This window comes from Chelonoidis abingdonii, chromosome 20, assembly GCF_003597395.2.
Source record: "Chelonoidis abingdonii isolate Lonesome George chromosome 20, CheloAbing_2.0, whole genome shotgun sequence".
Taxonomy (NCBI): domain Eukaryota; kingdom Metazoa; phylum Chordata; order Testudines; family Testudinidae; genus Chelonoidis; species Chelonoidis abingdonii.
The window spans coordinates 311,589-326,856 of record NC_133788.1 but is presented as its reverse complement, the minus strand read 5'-3'; the positions used below and the strand labels follow the sequence as shown (position 1 = coordinate 326,856).

At 59.7% G+C, this 15,268-nt stretch overlaps 1 protein-coding gene across 1 annotated transcript; it reads right to left on the bottom strand.

Annotated features, from left to right (window-relative positions):
- Positions 1-1,549: 1,549 nt before the first annotated feature.
- BCL7B (BAF chromatin remodeling complex subunit BCL7B) lies at positions 1,550-11,244 on the bottom strand. The gene is made up of 6 exons (XM_032769935.2): positions 11,103-11,244; positions 8,268-8,343; positions 7,558-7,654; positions 5,515-5,670; positions 4,966-5,045; positions 1,550-4,287 (listed from the first exon to the last, which is right to left on the bottom strand). Exons 1-6 carry the CDS (start codon positions 11,192-11,194, stop codon positions 4,198-4,200), a joined length of 591 nt encoding a protein of 196 aa, XP_032625826.1. The 5' UTR covers positions 11,195-11,244; the 3' UTR covers positions 1,550-4,197.
- Between the last annotated feature and the right edge of the window lie 4,024 nt (positions 11,245-15,268).

Here is a 15,268-nt window from a genome sequence, read left to right as displayed (position 1 = left end):
GATTTGGGCCCCAGAAACTACCACTAGAAACCCTGACCCTGGTGCTCTGGCGGAGCCTCCTCAACTGCTCCCAGTGCCATCAGAGAGCGCACCTGCTCAAGGAGCAGTATCTTGTGAGAGGGGTCCCTGAAGATGGAGAGGAACTGGGTGGCACTGCCCGATCAGATGGTGCGTAGGACCAGCTGTCAGTAGTGATCGAGCCCCAAGCATTGTAAAAGCGAGTCAGCCCATCCACAGAGAGGAGGTTGGGGGGGCGGGAGGGGAGGGAGACCAATAGCTGGAACACTTCTCTGGACCAAGGAGTCAAAATGGGTGCTTGGGAGGTGCTGGGGATGGCATGTGAACTGGCTGAATCCTGAACCCAACTGCTTATTCCTGTGGGGCCTAAGCCCTTTCTGGAGCAGTCCTGCCTTGGGGGAGCAAAAAGCTGCCTAAAGATGAGCTGTGGACAATACTGCCGTTGTTGCTGTTGAATGCTGTAATGGTCTCTGCACCACGAGCGCTTACACCCCCAAGGGCCGTAGGGCAGCCTAGAGTCCTTGAAAGAGTGGAGAGTCTCATCCATCTTATCCGAAACAGCTCTTGCCCATCGAAGGGCAAATCCTCAGTGGCCTGCTGGACAGCAGGAGCAAAGCCAGAATTCCGCAGCCAGGAACACCGCCTCATGGGCACTGCAAATGCCTTCACTCTGGCTGAATTATCGCAATGTTCAGTGTGGACTGCAAAGAAGCCTTAGCCCCCAAACAGCCTTCGGAGACCAATGCCTGAAATTCCTCCCTCAAGGCCTCAGGCAGCTGGTCTGCAAATTTAGACATAGCTGTCCAGGTAGCAAAGTCGTTCTTGGGCGGCAGTGGCTGCTGGTTAGCAATCTGCAAGAAAGAGGAGGTGTAAATCTTCCTGTCTATTGGAGCAGGTGCTGCTTCAGACGAAGATCCCTCGCCACCTGAGTCTGCATAGCGAACGAAGTGCAAGTGGAAAAGGGCACCTTGATATGGGCTGTGCTTGGACACAAGCAGCACCGTGTGTGGGGACTGTTAGTGGGGATGCCCCTTGCTCCATGGACGATGTTTAAATGCTGATGAGGAGCATCCCAGGAAAACACAACCTACAGCTGACAGTAATTTAACACACACTGTACTACGGTCCTAATGAACCGCATACATACAACTTGAAACGTCACTAAGTAGAGCGTGAGATAAAACACACAGAGTGCTGCAACTCCAGCCATGGGTGGTAAGAAAAAACTGTATGGAGGGGTCAAGGCAGTACCGCCTTATACAGCCAGGGGAGGGGCTATGGCCACACAGCGTGAGTCCTGCCCCTCTAGGGGCACTGCTGGGAAAATCCTTCTGCCCCAGCACACAGGGCACACACACTAAGTGGAATACGCAGCTGCATCCACTTGAAGATGTGAACACAGCAGCTCCTGACACCCCTTCCCAGGCAAGATGCTGTCCCTGTGTCCTATTGCTTCTGCCCTCACAGAGGTCCATGGAGAGAATGGTGGGGATCTGGCCCTCTCCAGGCTGCTGCAGAGAAATTCACACACTGTATTTCAAATAGTTTAATTTTAAAAATATTCTATTCAGTGCTAAAATATCTCTCCACTTCCACGCACAGCTGGCGCCTTCGGTTTCAACAGAGGCTCAATCACAGACTCTATTTGACATGCAGATCGCAACGAAGAGGAAACAGGTCCACGGCGTTGGAGAGGAGGGACAGGAGCTCCATGGTAAACAACCTGGGAAGCAGCTCTGACTGGGAGCCGGGTGAGCAATGCGCCAGGGTGTGCAGACCTGGCACCAAGGGCTGGCAGTGTAAGGGTGCACTGGGAAATGACGCCACCCTGACAGTGCTGGGAGAGTGAGAACCAAGGCCCCTGGGTTTTCTGCGAGAGACCCGAGCCCCTGCTGTGTCCTTCCCTGTCCCTGAGGTAGACTTGGAGTGGGCCTCACAGCAGGACCTCCCCACCCTCAAGCTGAAGAAACCCTATGCTGCCTCAGCCTCTCCCATGGGTGCTCACATTAGGAACCGCGGGTCCATGTCAGGTGCAGAGCCAGCCAGGGACCTGGTGGCAACCTCCCTGGATCCAATACGAAGGGCTCTGTGCCTACAGCCTGCACCCTTGAATGCTGCCACCCTGCAGGGGCTGGGGTGGAGTGGCAAGACGTTCAGAGGCCCCATAGCACATGCCTGGCGGAGTGGCTGTGCCCTGACACACTCATCTGCGGGGGCTCCTGTCTCCTGCAGCACAAATGGCTTAAACCAACAGCTATTGCACAGTGTCCCAGCTCGGGATTCCTGCCCCGCAGGGCGAAGGCCTATGTCAGAGCTCCAGGTCTGGGAGGTCCCATGCCCTGAATGCTCACCTAATCCCTCCCGGCCCATCAGTGAGGCTCGTTTACTGGGGGAAGCTCCAGGACATGGTTACAAGGGGGAAGAGAAACTACTTAGTGGAGTGGGAGCGGCTCTTCCATTCCTGGCAACTGGGGGCATGGGGCCCTAGACACCATTGTCCTGCAGGGGAACAAAATCGGCTGGGCTGCAGTTCTCGCGCACCCCGTCCCTGGGGAGGGCAGGTGGGCTCTGTGGGGAGCTGGTGGGAGGGGCCCATCCCTAGGGAAGGGAAGCGGGAATTGCAGCAGGGGGGCTGGCGGGAGGAGCCCATCCCTGGGGAGAGGGGCTGGTGGGTGGGGGCTGGGCAGAGCAGGAGACCCAGAGGACTCAGCCCCTCACATAAGCAGGCTGCATGACCAGCTCTGCCCCTGCTGAACCAGCACAGATCAGTGGGAAAAAGTCTGCACATACTGATGGTGCAAGGTACCCTGGCCTATCTGAGGGAAGGACAGACTAGATCCTCTGTGAGGGGCTGGCGGGAGGAGCCCATCCCTCGGGAGGGCAGACCGGCTCTGCGGGGGGCTGGCGGGAGGGGCCCGTCCCTGGGGAAGGCAGACCGGCTCTGCGGGGGGCTGGAGGGAGGAGCCCATTCATGGGGAGGGCAGACTGTCTGCGGGGGGCTGCCGGGAAGGGCCCATCCCTGGGGAGGGGAGATGGGCACTGTGGTGGGACAGGGGGCTGGGTGGAGGGGCCTGTCCCTTGGGAGGGCAGGTGGGCTCTGCGGGGAGCTGGTGGGAGGGGCCCATCCCTGGGGAGATCAGGCTGGCTCTGTGGGGGGCTGCTGGGAGGGGCCCGTCCCTGGAGAGGGCAGGAGGGAAGGAAGGGTTGCCCCTGGGGAGGGCAGTCTGCCTCTGCGGGGGACTGCCGGGAGTGGCCCATTCCTGGGGAGGGCAGGCCGGCTCTGCGGGGAGCTGGTGGGAGGGGCCCATCCCTGGAGAGGGCAGGCGGGCTCTGCGGGGAACTAGAGGAAAGAGCCTGACCCTGGACAGGGCAGGCTGGCTCTGTGGGGGGCTGCCAGGAGGGACCCGTCCCTGGAGAGGGTCGGCGGGCACTGTGGCAAGACGGGGGCTGGTGGGAGGGGCCCATTCCTGGGGAGGGCAGGCCGGCTCTGACAGGGTTGGCAGGAGGATCCTGTCCCTGGGGAGGGCAGGCCAGCCATGCGGGGGGCTGAAAGGAGGCACCCATCCCTGGGGAGGGCAGATCGGCTCTGTGGGGAGCTGGCGGGAGGGGCCCGTCCCCGGGGAGGGCAGGCCGGCTTTGCGGGGGGCTGGTGGGAGGGGCCCGTCCCCAGGGAGGGCAGGCCGGCTCTGCGGGGGGGGCTGGAAGGAAGCACCCATCCCCGGGGAGGGCAGACCAGCTCTGCGGGGGGCTGGAGGGAGGGGCCCGTCCCCGGGGAGGGCAGACTGGCTCTGCGGGGGGCTGGCGGGAGGGGCCCGTCCACGAGGAGGGCAGACCGGCTCTGCAGGGAGTTGGCGGGAGGGGCCCGTCCCCAGGGAGGGCAGACCGGCTCTGCAGGGGGGGCTGGAAGGAGGCACCCATCCCCGGGGAGGGCAGACCGGCTCTGCGGGGGGCTGGCGGGAGGTGCCCATCCCCGGGGAGGGCAGACCGGCTCTGCGGGGAGCTGGTGGGAGGGGCCCGTCCCTGGGGAGGGCAGACCAGCTCTGCGGGGGGCTGGCGGGAGGGTCCTATCACTGGGCAAGGCAGGCTGGCTCTGCAGGCAGGACTGACAGGAGAGGCCTGTCCGAGGAGAGGGCTCTGCAGCGGGGTGGGGTGGGGGGAGCTGGCAGGAGGGGCCCATCCCTAGCTCTCCGAGGCTGTGTGGCACACAGAGTTCTGATCAGCACAAAATCTCTTCAGAGGCGGCGCCCCAGAATCCTCCTCTTCAGTTTCCTGGAACAGCAGGAAAGCAGAGGTCACGGGCGATGCGGGATGCAGCTCCCAGCTCTGCACACAACTCTGCCATGGCCCTGGGGTCTCTGCTCACAGGGAGCCAACAGCACTGAAGGGAAGGGCAGAGGCTACTTTCCGACCATGAGGCTCAGCGGCCCATAGCATCCTGCCTGGGCCACAAGTGGCACCAACAGCACGGGCTTGCTCCCAGCAGTGCCATGCCTGGATTCAAGGCCCAGGACACTCCACGGCAAATGCTCGCACTTCTAAGGCCAGGCCTGTGGTTGGGGCAGCTCCAATGACCTGACACAGGGAAGCACTTTAATGAACTACACCTGATAAGAACAGCAGGCTCAGGGCAGTGACCCGGGATATTAATTGTGATTCTTTCAGGCTGTCCCCACATTTTCAGTTTTCCAGGCACTATCGATTTTGGCACTCACAGCTCAAAACTACCGCACAGAAACAGTTGGAGAAGCTGGGCAGAGGGCAGCCCAAGACTGTGGGGAAAGTATATTAGCTGGATGCTTCTGCTCAAATGGGCAGCAGTGAAACAGTTCATAATGCTGACACAGCATGTGCCATTGTTAGGTTTCAGAGTCAATGCACCAGAGGGATGAAGGGTGTAGTTTGAGCCTGTACATATGTAGGGAAGGCTCTGGTTCCCCTTCCCCTTACCTGAGTCTCAAGAGGGACAGGCTCCTCCTTCGTGAGAGTGGGAGGCTCATCTGCAACTTCTGAGGAAGGCAAGCAGGGCTCTGGAAGAGAAGGGAGAGGATTACGGATGTGCTGGCCCCGTGAGCCTGATGCTAGCAGCAAGAGCTCTGCCTGGCCTCACCAAGTGAGCCAGCCAGCTACTGCCCCTTTGCCTGCAGGCACAACATACTCCCAGGACTCAGTGGGGAGCACCATGCCTACAGGGCATTCAGGTCTCTGCTGCCCTTGCACCACAGAGAGGCCTAGGAAAAGCCAGCACCATGCTGGACACGCAGCAGTATTAACATAGCAGTGCTGCTGCAAACATACCCAGTCATGCTTCCTGCACAGGAACATGGCAGCAAATGCCCTCCCGGGGCAAGGAGCAGAAACTCACCCGGCCCATCATGGGCAGCTGCACTGTGTTTCTCCCAGGGCTCACCAGGCCCAGAATGGCTGGCTGAACTGCACCTTCCTTAGGGCCCGCCCCCGCCACCATCTCCTCTCCCAGTGCAGCTGGCCGCATCATACCTTCCAGGATCTCCTGCCCCAGTGTAGGTGGCTGCGAATCGTCCGTATGAGCAGGACTCATTGACTCGCTCTGTTGGGGGCTGAGGCTCGAGTTTGGGCTGCTGTCGACCTTGAGCTGGTAAACGTCCGATAAGGAGCTCTGGTTACTGGTCTCATCTGAAAAACCATCAGCATGTTAGGGGGATGCCTGGCTCGCAGCTGCAGTAACACAAGAAGCCCAGCAGGGGGCAGCACTGAAAGATAGCACCCACAGAGAACAGCCCAAGGGAGCAGGGAGGATTCCCATGCCAGCAGAAGAGCTCTGCACCCACCTCTCCCTATGGGGCTCTCAAGCCGTGTATGCGAGGCTGCCCTGGATTTCCAAGGTTAGTTATATGGTCAATCCCCAGGATACCACTCCACCGAGAGAAGAAAAGGCCCAAGCATGGGAAGAGAGAGCAGCCAGAGGAGGGGTCCTGGGGTGTTTGCTGAGCAAAGAGCACCTGACGTGGCAATGGGACACAAAGCTGTTCAGTAGCAGTTCCCAGGCTATACTGGTTCCTGTTCCACTGTCTGACATCACCGTGAAGTGACTGGCTGGACCCCCAGACTCCCATCCCCATCCAGGACCCCTGCTCTACCAGGTGTAGTCACAGAGCACATCAGGGAATACAGTCCAGGTGGCCTCAGGCTGGCCAAGTCTCCTGTACACCTCCCCTCGGCAGGCAGTCAACCCCAGAGTGTGCATGGCTATGGGATATTGAGGCCTTTCCACTCTGCCTACAGAGACGCAGAGAGGCCAGAGTTCTCAGCAGCTCATGAGCTCCGGAGACCTTGGAATTGCCTTTGATAGAACTGGAGCGGTAGGGAAATGCCAAAGCACATCTCCTCCCCGAATCCTTTCATCACAGAGTGCTCCTAATCCCTGCGGCTGAGACCTCCATTGCTCCTAAAACCCTTATGGCTGAATGGAATGGGCCAAGGAACAAGACTGGCCTTAATATTAAAATCCATCCTGAATCCACCACAGACTTGGGGGTAAAATACTGCGGCTGCCTCCACTGGTCTCCACCCACATGAGCTGAAGGACAGATGCCTCTGGGCACAGTCCCCCTTCCTGCCTGCAACCCCTGCTGTGAGACACAAAACAAAGCCTACCTGGAAGCCCCAGGACTACCTCCCTGCTTCTAGGATTCCTGCAGCAGCCTTTCCAAGGAGAGACCCTGAAGGGGCAGGGGTTGAGAGCAAGCCTGCCCCACATTCACCCTGCAGTGATGGCTCGTGTCCTGTGGGGCTGGGCACAGCTCCATGCTCTGGGTATTGCAACCTGGCTCATGGGGTCACAGCACCACTTGCTCATGTTTGGTCTGGCCACATCTGCAGCTGTGGGGGGTCGGTGCCCTCTTGGCAGGGTGAGGACAGAGGAGGAGGAGGCTGACCTATGATTTTGGGCACACACATCCGCCCATGAATTTGGACTCTGGGCGGATTGCTAAAAAAGACAAAATGCAGTTGGTGGGTCATTTTGGTAAAACGTTTGTGAGCCACTGTCCTAACGTGGGACATACCCAGAAGGGCTTCTTCATAACAGTGGAGGAGATCCCTGTGCCAGTTGCTGCAGGGAGTGGTGTAGGACAGGTGTGCTGGCTGCAGGGCACTAACAGCCTCTCCCCACAGCACACACTGGAGAGAAGGGAGTCGGAGAAGGATAGGCAGGTATTCAAGCCCATGCTCTGTGTTCCTAGCTTTCAACTGCCAGAAGCTGGGAGTGGATGACAGGATGGATCACTCAATAATTACTTGTTCTGTTCATTTCCTCTGGGGCACCAGGCATTGGACACTGTCAGAAGACAGGATATTAGGCTAGATGAACCATTGGTCTGACGCAATATGTCCCTTCTTACGTGTCAGAACAATATCCCTTGTGGAAATCTGCATTGCTCCTGGGGGAATATGCAAGACATAGATACTAATGACACCTCAATATCTACAAAGTCCTCTTGGTGTGAATGGCAGCAGTGCCCTCCTCCTGCCAGCCTGCATTCTGGGGGTAGGCAGACTCACCCTGGAACTCCAGGAGGAGGGAGGAGTTGGCAGATGAGTCCACTGGGAAGCCATTGGGTTCTCGGGCAGCGCTGCTACTTGTTTTGGACTTCTCTTTCTTGGAGAGAAAGAACATGAGATTAACAGAGTCACACTCAGCAAGCAGAGGGGAGAGAGGCAGCAGGCCCTTGTGGAGCACTGTCCTCCCCAGGCAGCAGCAACAGCACAGAGCCAGAGGGGCATTCGCCTATGGACACTGTGCCTGACCAGGCCACAAGTGCAGTGAATGGGGGGGCTATGTCACATCACAGATGCTGTGTGGATTGCTGGGCCTACCCCTGAGCCTGAAGTCCATTGCAAAAGGAAGGTTTTGCCTTCCAGATCCTCTCTGGGGATTTCCCAATGAGCACACTGGCCAAAGACCCATCAGCCCCAAAACTCCTGTCCTAGAGACCCCCTTAGAAAAGCAACAATTTGTTCACTGTTCTCTGACTAGCGAGGGGCAGCCAGGGGAAACTACACCCTTTGTTTGTTTTTTTGGGAGCCCCACGGATTTGTTTGAGCCATGCAGAGGAGATCCCCAAGACCAGACCTTCCTGGTGGGAGCTGAGATGACATTCTGAAGGGCAGAACTAGAGTCCGTTCCCCTCAGCAGTGAGGCGTGGCCTCCTCCTCTCCAGCCAGCGTATACAATCCTTAAGAGCATTCCTTACAGCAGACCCAGCACTTACCTCCTTACTGTCTGCTACAGGCACCCACTTGAATATCCGAAGGGATGTGTCTCCCACCGTCACCCACTTCTTCTCCCTACCACCAAGCAGGAGCCAGGTTACAACCAACAGAGCCAACCACCTCTCCCAACCACACAACCGAGGAAGCCCTGGCAGTTACTCAGGACCCAGCCATTAAAGTCAGCTCAGCATCATGCCTGTGCTGCTACTTCTGCATATACTTACCTAAGCAGGATGAGAAACGGAGTGAAATGGACACAATCTCACCGCAAAACTCTCCAGAAAAGCAACAGCAGCAAAAAAGGTGCTAGGGGACCACTGAGGACTAGGAATACTTTGGAATCAGGGGTTGTGGGACCATTATCTCCTTGACCCTCCAGAGTGGTCCTTTTCCCCATTATTTCCAGAGCAGGGCTTTCCTAGCCCACTGACTTGGCTGGAGAAGAGAGGGGGTCTCTGCTCACTCAGATGCTCAGCATGGCTCTCTCTCTTTCCCAGTTTTTATACTGGTGCTTCTCACCTTCTCATTACCAGGGCCAAGGTGCAGCAGTGTCAAAATCTGCACTCTGCCTGCAGAGCTGGTTTGCAGTGAAAACAAGGGTAGGAAAGTAGTGGTTGACTGGGGATGGGAGAGTTAGACATTCTGCAGAGGATCCATTCAGAGCAGGAGTTGATTTACAGTGGTCTGTGGGTCCTTGGGATTGTAAAAAAAACCATGAAAACTTGGCCACCCTGGCGTTCCACTTCCATGGGCTTTTACTGCAGCCACAGGTTTAATTTTTGCTTGATCTCACACTGAAAGGCTACCTCCAGTTCACCCAAGTGCAAAATGTGTGCCTGAGCCAGTTGGTTAGGGCAATCAAAGGCACCTGAATGTGATGCTGGCCACATTAAACCATTGGCTATGAAACTGATGTGCCTTAACTGTCAGCCTGCTGAGCTCTTGGCTCAGGGGAACTTTGACCAGGGGCAGCCGCCTCCATCTGTCTGAAAGTTACCCATGACTTCTCTCTCTGATGAACTCACAATTTTGTCAATCAATACCGTAAGCTCTTTGGGGCAGGAGGTGGTCTTTTGCATTAGAACAGCATTTAACACATTGTGGGTGCTACTGAAATAACAATGCAGTAACCTGTGCTATTCATTTGGATATTAAATTCAGTGTATTCCTCTATTTTCAATATGCTGCAAATTTGTGTGTTGACAATGAATAACTGCTTCCTAAAGTTGTCAAGGTGGAGGAAGCTGGAGGTTTTGGCAGGTGTGGATGGGACTTTCAGCACTTTGCAGAGGGCGGGAAGCAGTTTGGGATGGTAGGATAAACAGGGGCCTTGGGTACCATTCCCAAAACGAAGGAGGTGATGTCCCCTCTTACGACATCCAATAGCCCAGGGCTACCTGAGATATGGGAGACCTATGTTTGAATCCTTACCATAGGCTCCAAAGCAAAAGGACTTGAACTAGGGCCTCCACCATCTAAGGGAACTGTCTTTGGGCCATTAGGTACTGGGGAAGGGGGTGGAAGGCTCTCCTGCAGAAGCAGTTTCACTTTTTATAAAATACTCTAATAGTCATTGTGGCAGAGCAAGTATAGCGGAGGGTAACGCTCTAGCCTGGTGGCACTCCCACCTTCCAGCCACAGGGGAACAGCTTCGACAAGAGACTGACAGACACCCACTTCAGAACATCCCAGAGCCTGGCGGTTAGGGATATGGGACACAAAGGGAAAAACACCTACTTTGAAGCAAGGACTTAAACTCACGTCCCCTGCATCCCAGCTGAGTGCCCTAATCACTGGGCTGTTAAGTATAAGGGAGGTGACTACCTAGATTCTGTGACATACTTTCCACATACTTTTTGTTTTTTTTTTTGTAAACTGTTTAAAATACCCCAAAACTGGGAGAAAATGTTTGCTTTCTAAGATTTGGAATTGCCAGTGGACTGAAAAAACAGATATTTGCCCAGCTCTAGTCCCTACTCAGGAGCTCTAGCTTGTGTAATGACCCCTGCTATCCTCCGCCAGAGTTTAACCGCTGTAAGGACAGGAGACGGGGGACCTCTACCCCACCCCTCTGCCAGCCTCCTAGGCAGAGACTGTTCCCATTCCGCACCGCTGTTCTGGGACCGCCGCCCAGCGCTCTGGCTAAGCAGAAGCGGAGGGAACTAGCCCTTCAAGATCCACCAGCCACGCGACAGGCGCCAGCTGGAGGGAGGGGGTCAAACCGGAACTGCCCTGTGGGGGGCCTGGAGCAGCCACGGGCCCGGTCCCGACCGCAGCAAGCGGGGAGGCCCCAGAGGCGGGCGGGGGTATCCCCGCACCACGCACCTGCAGCTCCGCCCCCGGGCACCGTTACACCAGCGGGGAAACTGAGGCACGGCGAGGGGAGGGACTTGCCAGGCACGACGTCAGCGGCAGGGCTGAGCCTGACCTCCGCGCCGGGCCGCTCCCACCCGGCCAATAACCCTGCGGTACGCGGGACAGGCTGGGTCCGTGTGGGCAGGCAACTCGGTGGCCATGGTAACAGAAGAGTCCGCCTCCTCGGCCCGCGGGGCCTGATTGACCGCGGAGCGTGTCCGTCTAGAAGCTCCTCAGAGGAGCACGCCTGAGGGCGTTGTGATTGGGCGTAGCCCCTGCCAATCGAGACCTATTCGTTTCCCCGCCCCTCTCAAACCGTAAGGAGAGGTAACTGGATGTTCCCCCAGCTGGTCCCGCCCGCTGGCTCTGGAGGCGCTTTGATTGGCTAATCTCCATCGGAGTCCCGCCACCGAGGCCGATGAGGCACTGTGATTGGCCACAAGCTTCGAGGCCCTGCCCCCCCAGACCCCGCCTCTCACCATTTGCGGACCCGCTCGATGGCGGCCATCACTTTTTTGATGTCATCTTTGGCGCGGCTGCGGGTTTCGGCTCGCACGGAGCGGCCCGACATGGCGTCCGGGGCCCCGGCACCCACGGCTCCGCAGCGCCTCCGCCACGGCCCGCCCCGCCCACGCCCCGCGCGTAATGCGTCAGCGCGCGCGCTCCGCCCCTCAGCGCTGTTACCCAGTGCACATGCGCAGCGACGCCCCGGCCCCGATGTACTCCACCCCTTACAAAGGGCGGTTGGAGCTCCTCGGTTACCAGAGGCCTGTGAGTCGTTGGCTGAAGTGTTTTCCTACCACATCGAATGTTAGCGCTGCAGTTTGCGAGTGGCGGAGACTCGCAGCATTACAATGTTCGGTGCACAGAACGAGTGGCCAGCGTGCAGGGCTCGCCTGGCCCCCGCCCCTCTGCGGCCTACGCGTGTTGGGCGAGAGTCAGGTTGCCGAGAACAATTTGGTCATGGCCCAGCAGCGAGCAATGCGCGCGCGGTCCAGTTGCGTGGCGCAGCGGAGATGCCGAAGCTGCACTGGGGGGCAATCAACTCATCCGCGGTAGGCGGGCATCGGCGTAGCCGGCTTACGGTGCGCAAGGGTGAGCGGCTCAGCGCGGTAGTCTGGCAGTCCGAACAGTGGTTTGGGGCGGACCAGAGGGCAATGGGGGGGCGGTCAGTCCCCGGGGCGGAGGGCGCCGTGCCCGGGGCGTGGGACAAATGTGGGGGGGGCGCGAGTCAGTCTCTCTGAAGCGTTGCGGGGAAGCACGGCACGGGTGCAATCTGGGTGGGAGAGGCGGTTCCAGCTCAGACGGAGGGACACCCGCCCGTGGCCCGGGGGGCCGGATGCAGTCCCTTGGACGGGGCGCATATGGAGGGCAGGACGAGGGCAGGAGGCTCCATCCCATCGCCTCGGGGTCGCCTGGGCAATGTGGGCGCGAGGCCTTGAGTCCGAGGACAGAGAACATGTGGGCCGGCGGGTGCAAATGTCGACCGTCCCGGGCAGTTCGTGTGCAGTGGCCCTTAAGCCCGAAGGGTCCGCGGGGCACACCACATGGAGGCGCAGGTGAGGGTAGCCAGGGGCACGCGCCGGGGGCCATGGGGCGGACGGTCAGTACCGACAGGAAGAGAGCCGGCCGGCGAACAATGCGGCGGGGCGGTCGAGCCTGTGGCGGGGGCCGGCCGAGGGCAATGAGGGCAAGCAGGCCGGGAGGCAGTCCCGAGCGAGGCCGAGCCGGGGAGCCAAGTCAGTGATCCCGGGGCGGGAGGTCAGTCACGGAGCGAGGCCGCCAGGGCAATCGCGCGCGCGAGCGAGGAGGTCAGTCCCAGATGCGAGCCCGTGGCGGGGAAGGCCTGGCCACCGGGATGAGGGGAGGTCAGCCCCGAGGAGGGCTGCGAGCGCAACCGCGGAGCCCAGGGCGGGGAGGTGCAGCTCGCCTCTGGACGCCGAGGGAGGCCTAGTACGGCCGGGGGCAACTGGGGGGCGCAAGGAGAGGTGACCCGCCGAGGAATCGAGATCCCCGGAGCGACGGCGCCCGGCCAGGCTAGGAGGGCAATGCGCGCGCCGGGCGTCAGGTGCAGGCCAGTCCGAGGGGCGGGCGGCGCAACCGGTCTCGAGGAGGCAATGGCCGCGAGAGCGGTAGGGCGGTCAGCCCCGGAAGAGGACAGAGAGGCAATGGGCGGCAGGAGGGAGCCGGAGTCAAGTCCCCGTGAGCGAGGCCAAGCTGTGGCATGGTGGCGCGGGGGGAGAGAGCAAGTAATCAGTCCACGGATTCGAGGGCCGCCCGAAGTCGGGCGCATGGGGGCTGTGGCGGTCAGTGGGCCCAGGCCGAGATGGCTGCTGCGGCAGATCTGGGGTGGGCACTGCGGGGCGCGGGGAGCCGAGCGCCTTCTTATGATCCACTCGAGAGCCCCAGACGCGAGGTTCCTAAACCGGCTCGGGCAGGGGGGCATGACTGGTCGGAGCGTTAGCCAATTGGAGCGAGGGGCCCCGCCAGGGCAATGGGCGCGGCGTGCAGGTCCAGTCAAGGAGGGACAAGACCGGCTCTAGGGCTATCTCTAGGGTCACGCCTGCGCGGCACCCCCGGGAGGTCAGTCCCCGAGAGGGGGGGCCGGCCGGCCGAGAGAGGGTGCAATTGGGCACGGGGGCGGAAGAAGGGCGAGTCCCCGAGATCATTTCGGCCGGTGAGGCAATGGCGAGGCAGGGAAGTCTAGTCCCCGGCTCGAGGGCGCCTTGCTACAAAACTTTCCGCGTGCGCGCGCAGGAGGGCGGGGCACAGACGGTGGTGACTCAAGTGTCTGCCACCACCGTGAAGGGCCGGCAAATGGGCCTTGGCCGGCCGCTGGCAGCCGTCGCCAAAAATGCTGAGGAAAGCGCAGAGGGTGAGCGCCCTGGAGGGAAGATATCTGCGAGCAAGTCGTGCCGGTTCTCGAAGCGCAGGACGCTGGTGCAGAGGGTGATAATTGAAGCATGCCTTTGTGCTCGGAATGCCCCATCAGAAAGGCGGAAGCCAGCATTTTTGATTGCTTGGTGTAAGTGTCACGCCTAGGCCGCCCATACGAGAGGCGCCTCGCATAGCAGGGAGAGAGAGAGAGAGAAGCTTAGTGGTGCTGTGTGCAGATACCCTGGGGCAGATACGCTAATTTTTCGCGATGCGACCATATCTGTAGCTTAGGAGGTGCCACTCAATACAGTACTACTCATCCAGTCCGCGACAAGAGGCTAAAATCCAGATGAAGCGGCGATGAAACAAATCCTGGCCTGTTGAGGACGAGGCACGGCTCGCTTTGTCCAGGGATTCGTAAACCCATCCTCTCTGCTTCCGGTTTAATGTTATTGCGGCAGGCCTCGTGGTAGAAGACGAACCACGTGCTGCCGAATGAGCGGCTTTTAGCTTTGGGCGCAAGGGCTCGTGAGGGATCAGGGGCTCACATTTATGCGACGCGGGCATGGAGTTCATGTGGAGCGTAGCGGGTATGCAGAGCGGTGAAAGATTCTGTGAGGCTAGAACAGCCGCGCCATAGCTGGGCGCGCGGGGGGAGGGGAGGTCAGTCCCGAGCGAGTAAGGCCGGCCGGGGGCAATGGGGCGCGGGGGAGGGTAGGTCAGTCCGCCGGAAGCGAGGGGGGCGGCCGGCCGGGGGCATGGGGGGCGAACAGGTCAGTCCCCGGAGCGGGGGCCGAGCTCCGGGGCACATGGGGCGCGGGGGGAGGTCAGTCCCGGAGCTCGAGGGGCAAGGCCGTGGCGTCAATGGCGCAGGGGGGAGGGAGGTCGAGTACCCCGACGAGGGCACGGCCAGGGGCTCAATGGGCGCGGGGGGGAGGTCAGTCCCCGCCATTGCACGAGGGTGAGCATGGCCCGAGGGCACCCTGTGAGATGCTTGGATTTGGAAACGCTATGCTGGGAAACTCCAGGAAGGCAACGGGCAGGGGAGGGCTAATGTTTGCCATCCATCAGTTGTGCTCCTCAGGAGGTATTAGCCGACGGGTGCTACTAAATCACTGTCCCGCGCAAACCTGCCTCAGTCAAGTATCGGAGCATTTACGCATATTAGTATCGTGCCGGACGTCTGGTTGGGAGTGTTCTCCTTAGGGCTGTGCCGGGTGGGGCTACGTACAATATGAAGCGAATCCGCGTCCCTCGTGGCTATGCACGCGTTAAGCACGTCTAACCCTGATTTCTGCAGAGCCGCGTGGTGGGGGTTCCGTATAGGACGTCAGATAACAGGTGAGGCTGTAACCACATCCGTCAGGGCCAAGCCGATTCTGGGATGTGCATTAGGACGCCCACCAGAGCGCACGCGCAGGAGATACCAGGCCTGGTCAGCTCAGCGAAATACGAGGTTGCGATAATAGGCCAAATGCTGTGATCAGCATGGGGAATGCCCGCAAGCAGCGGAGGTTCCTGCGGGGGCATACAGAGATGGGCACGATGCACATGGCTTCCCCCCCGGCCGAAGCGCGACTTCCTGTTCGCAGCCCCCACATAGAGACGGCGTAGGCGCTGGCACGAGGGGCACTGGCACTCGCGCCATGCAATGAGGCCCGCCCCCGAGCGGCGATTCCCTCGGGCCGCGCCTTGTGCCAGCGGGTCAGACTCACCTGTGGGCGTAAGGCAGCGCAATTGGCGCAGCGGTCCCACCAGTCGAGGGCGC

What these genes read in the sequence shown, in the direction of transcription:
- BCL7B (XM_032769935.2), bottom strand. Translation starts at nt 11,194, where the DNA reads ATGTCGGGCCGCTCCGTGCGAGCCGAAACCCGCAGCCGCGCCAAAGAT. An exon ending in CTGTAGCAGACAGTAAGGAG is followed by an intron (nt 7,655 to 8,267) that starts GTAAGTGCTGGG and finishes TTTCTCTCCAAG; the next exon opens with AAAGAGAAGTCCAAAACAAG. An exon ending in CCTCCTCCTGGAGTTCCAGG is followed by an intron (nt 5,671 to 7,557) that starts GTGAGTCTGCCT and finishes ATGGTTTTTCAG; the next exon opens with ATGAGACCAGTAACCAGAGC.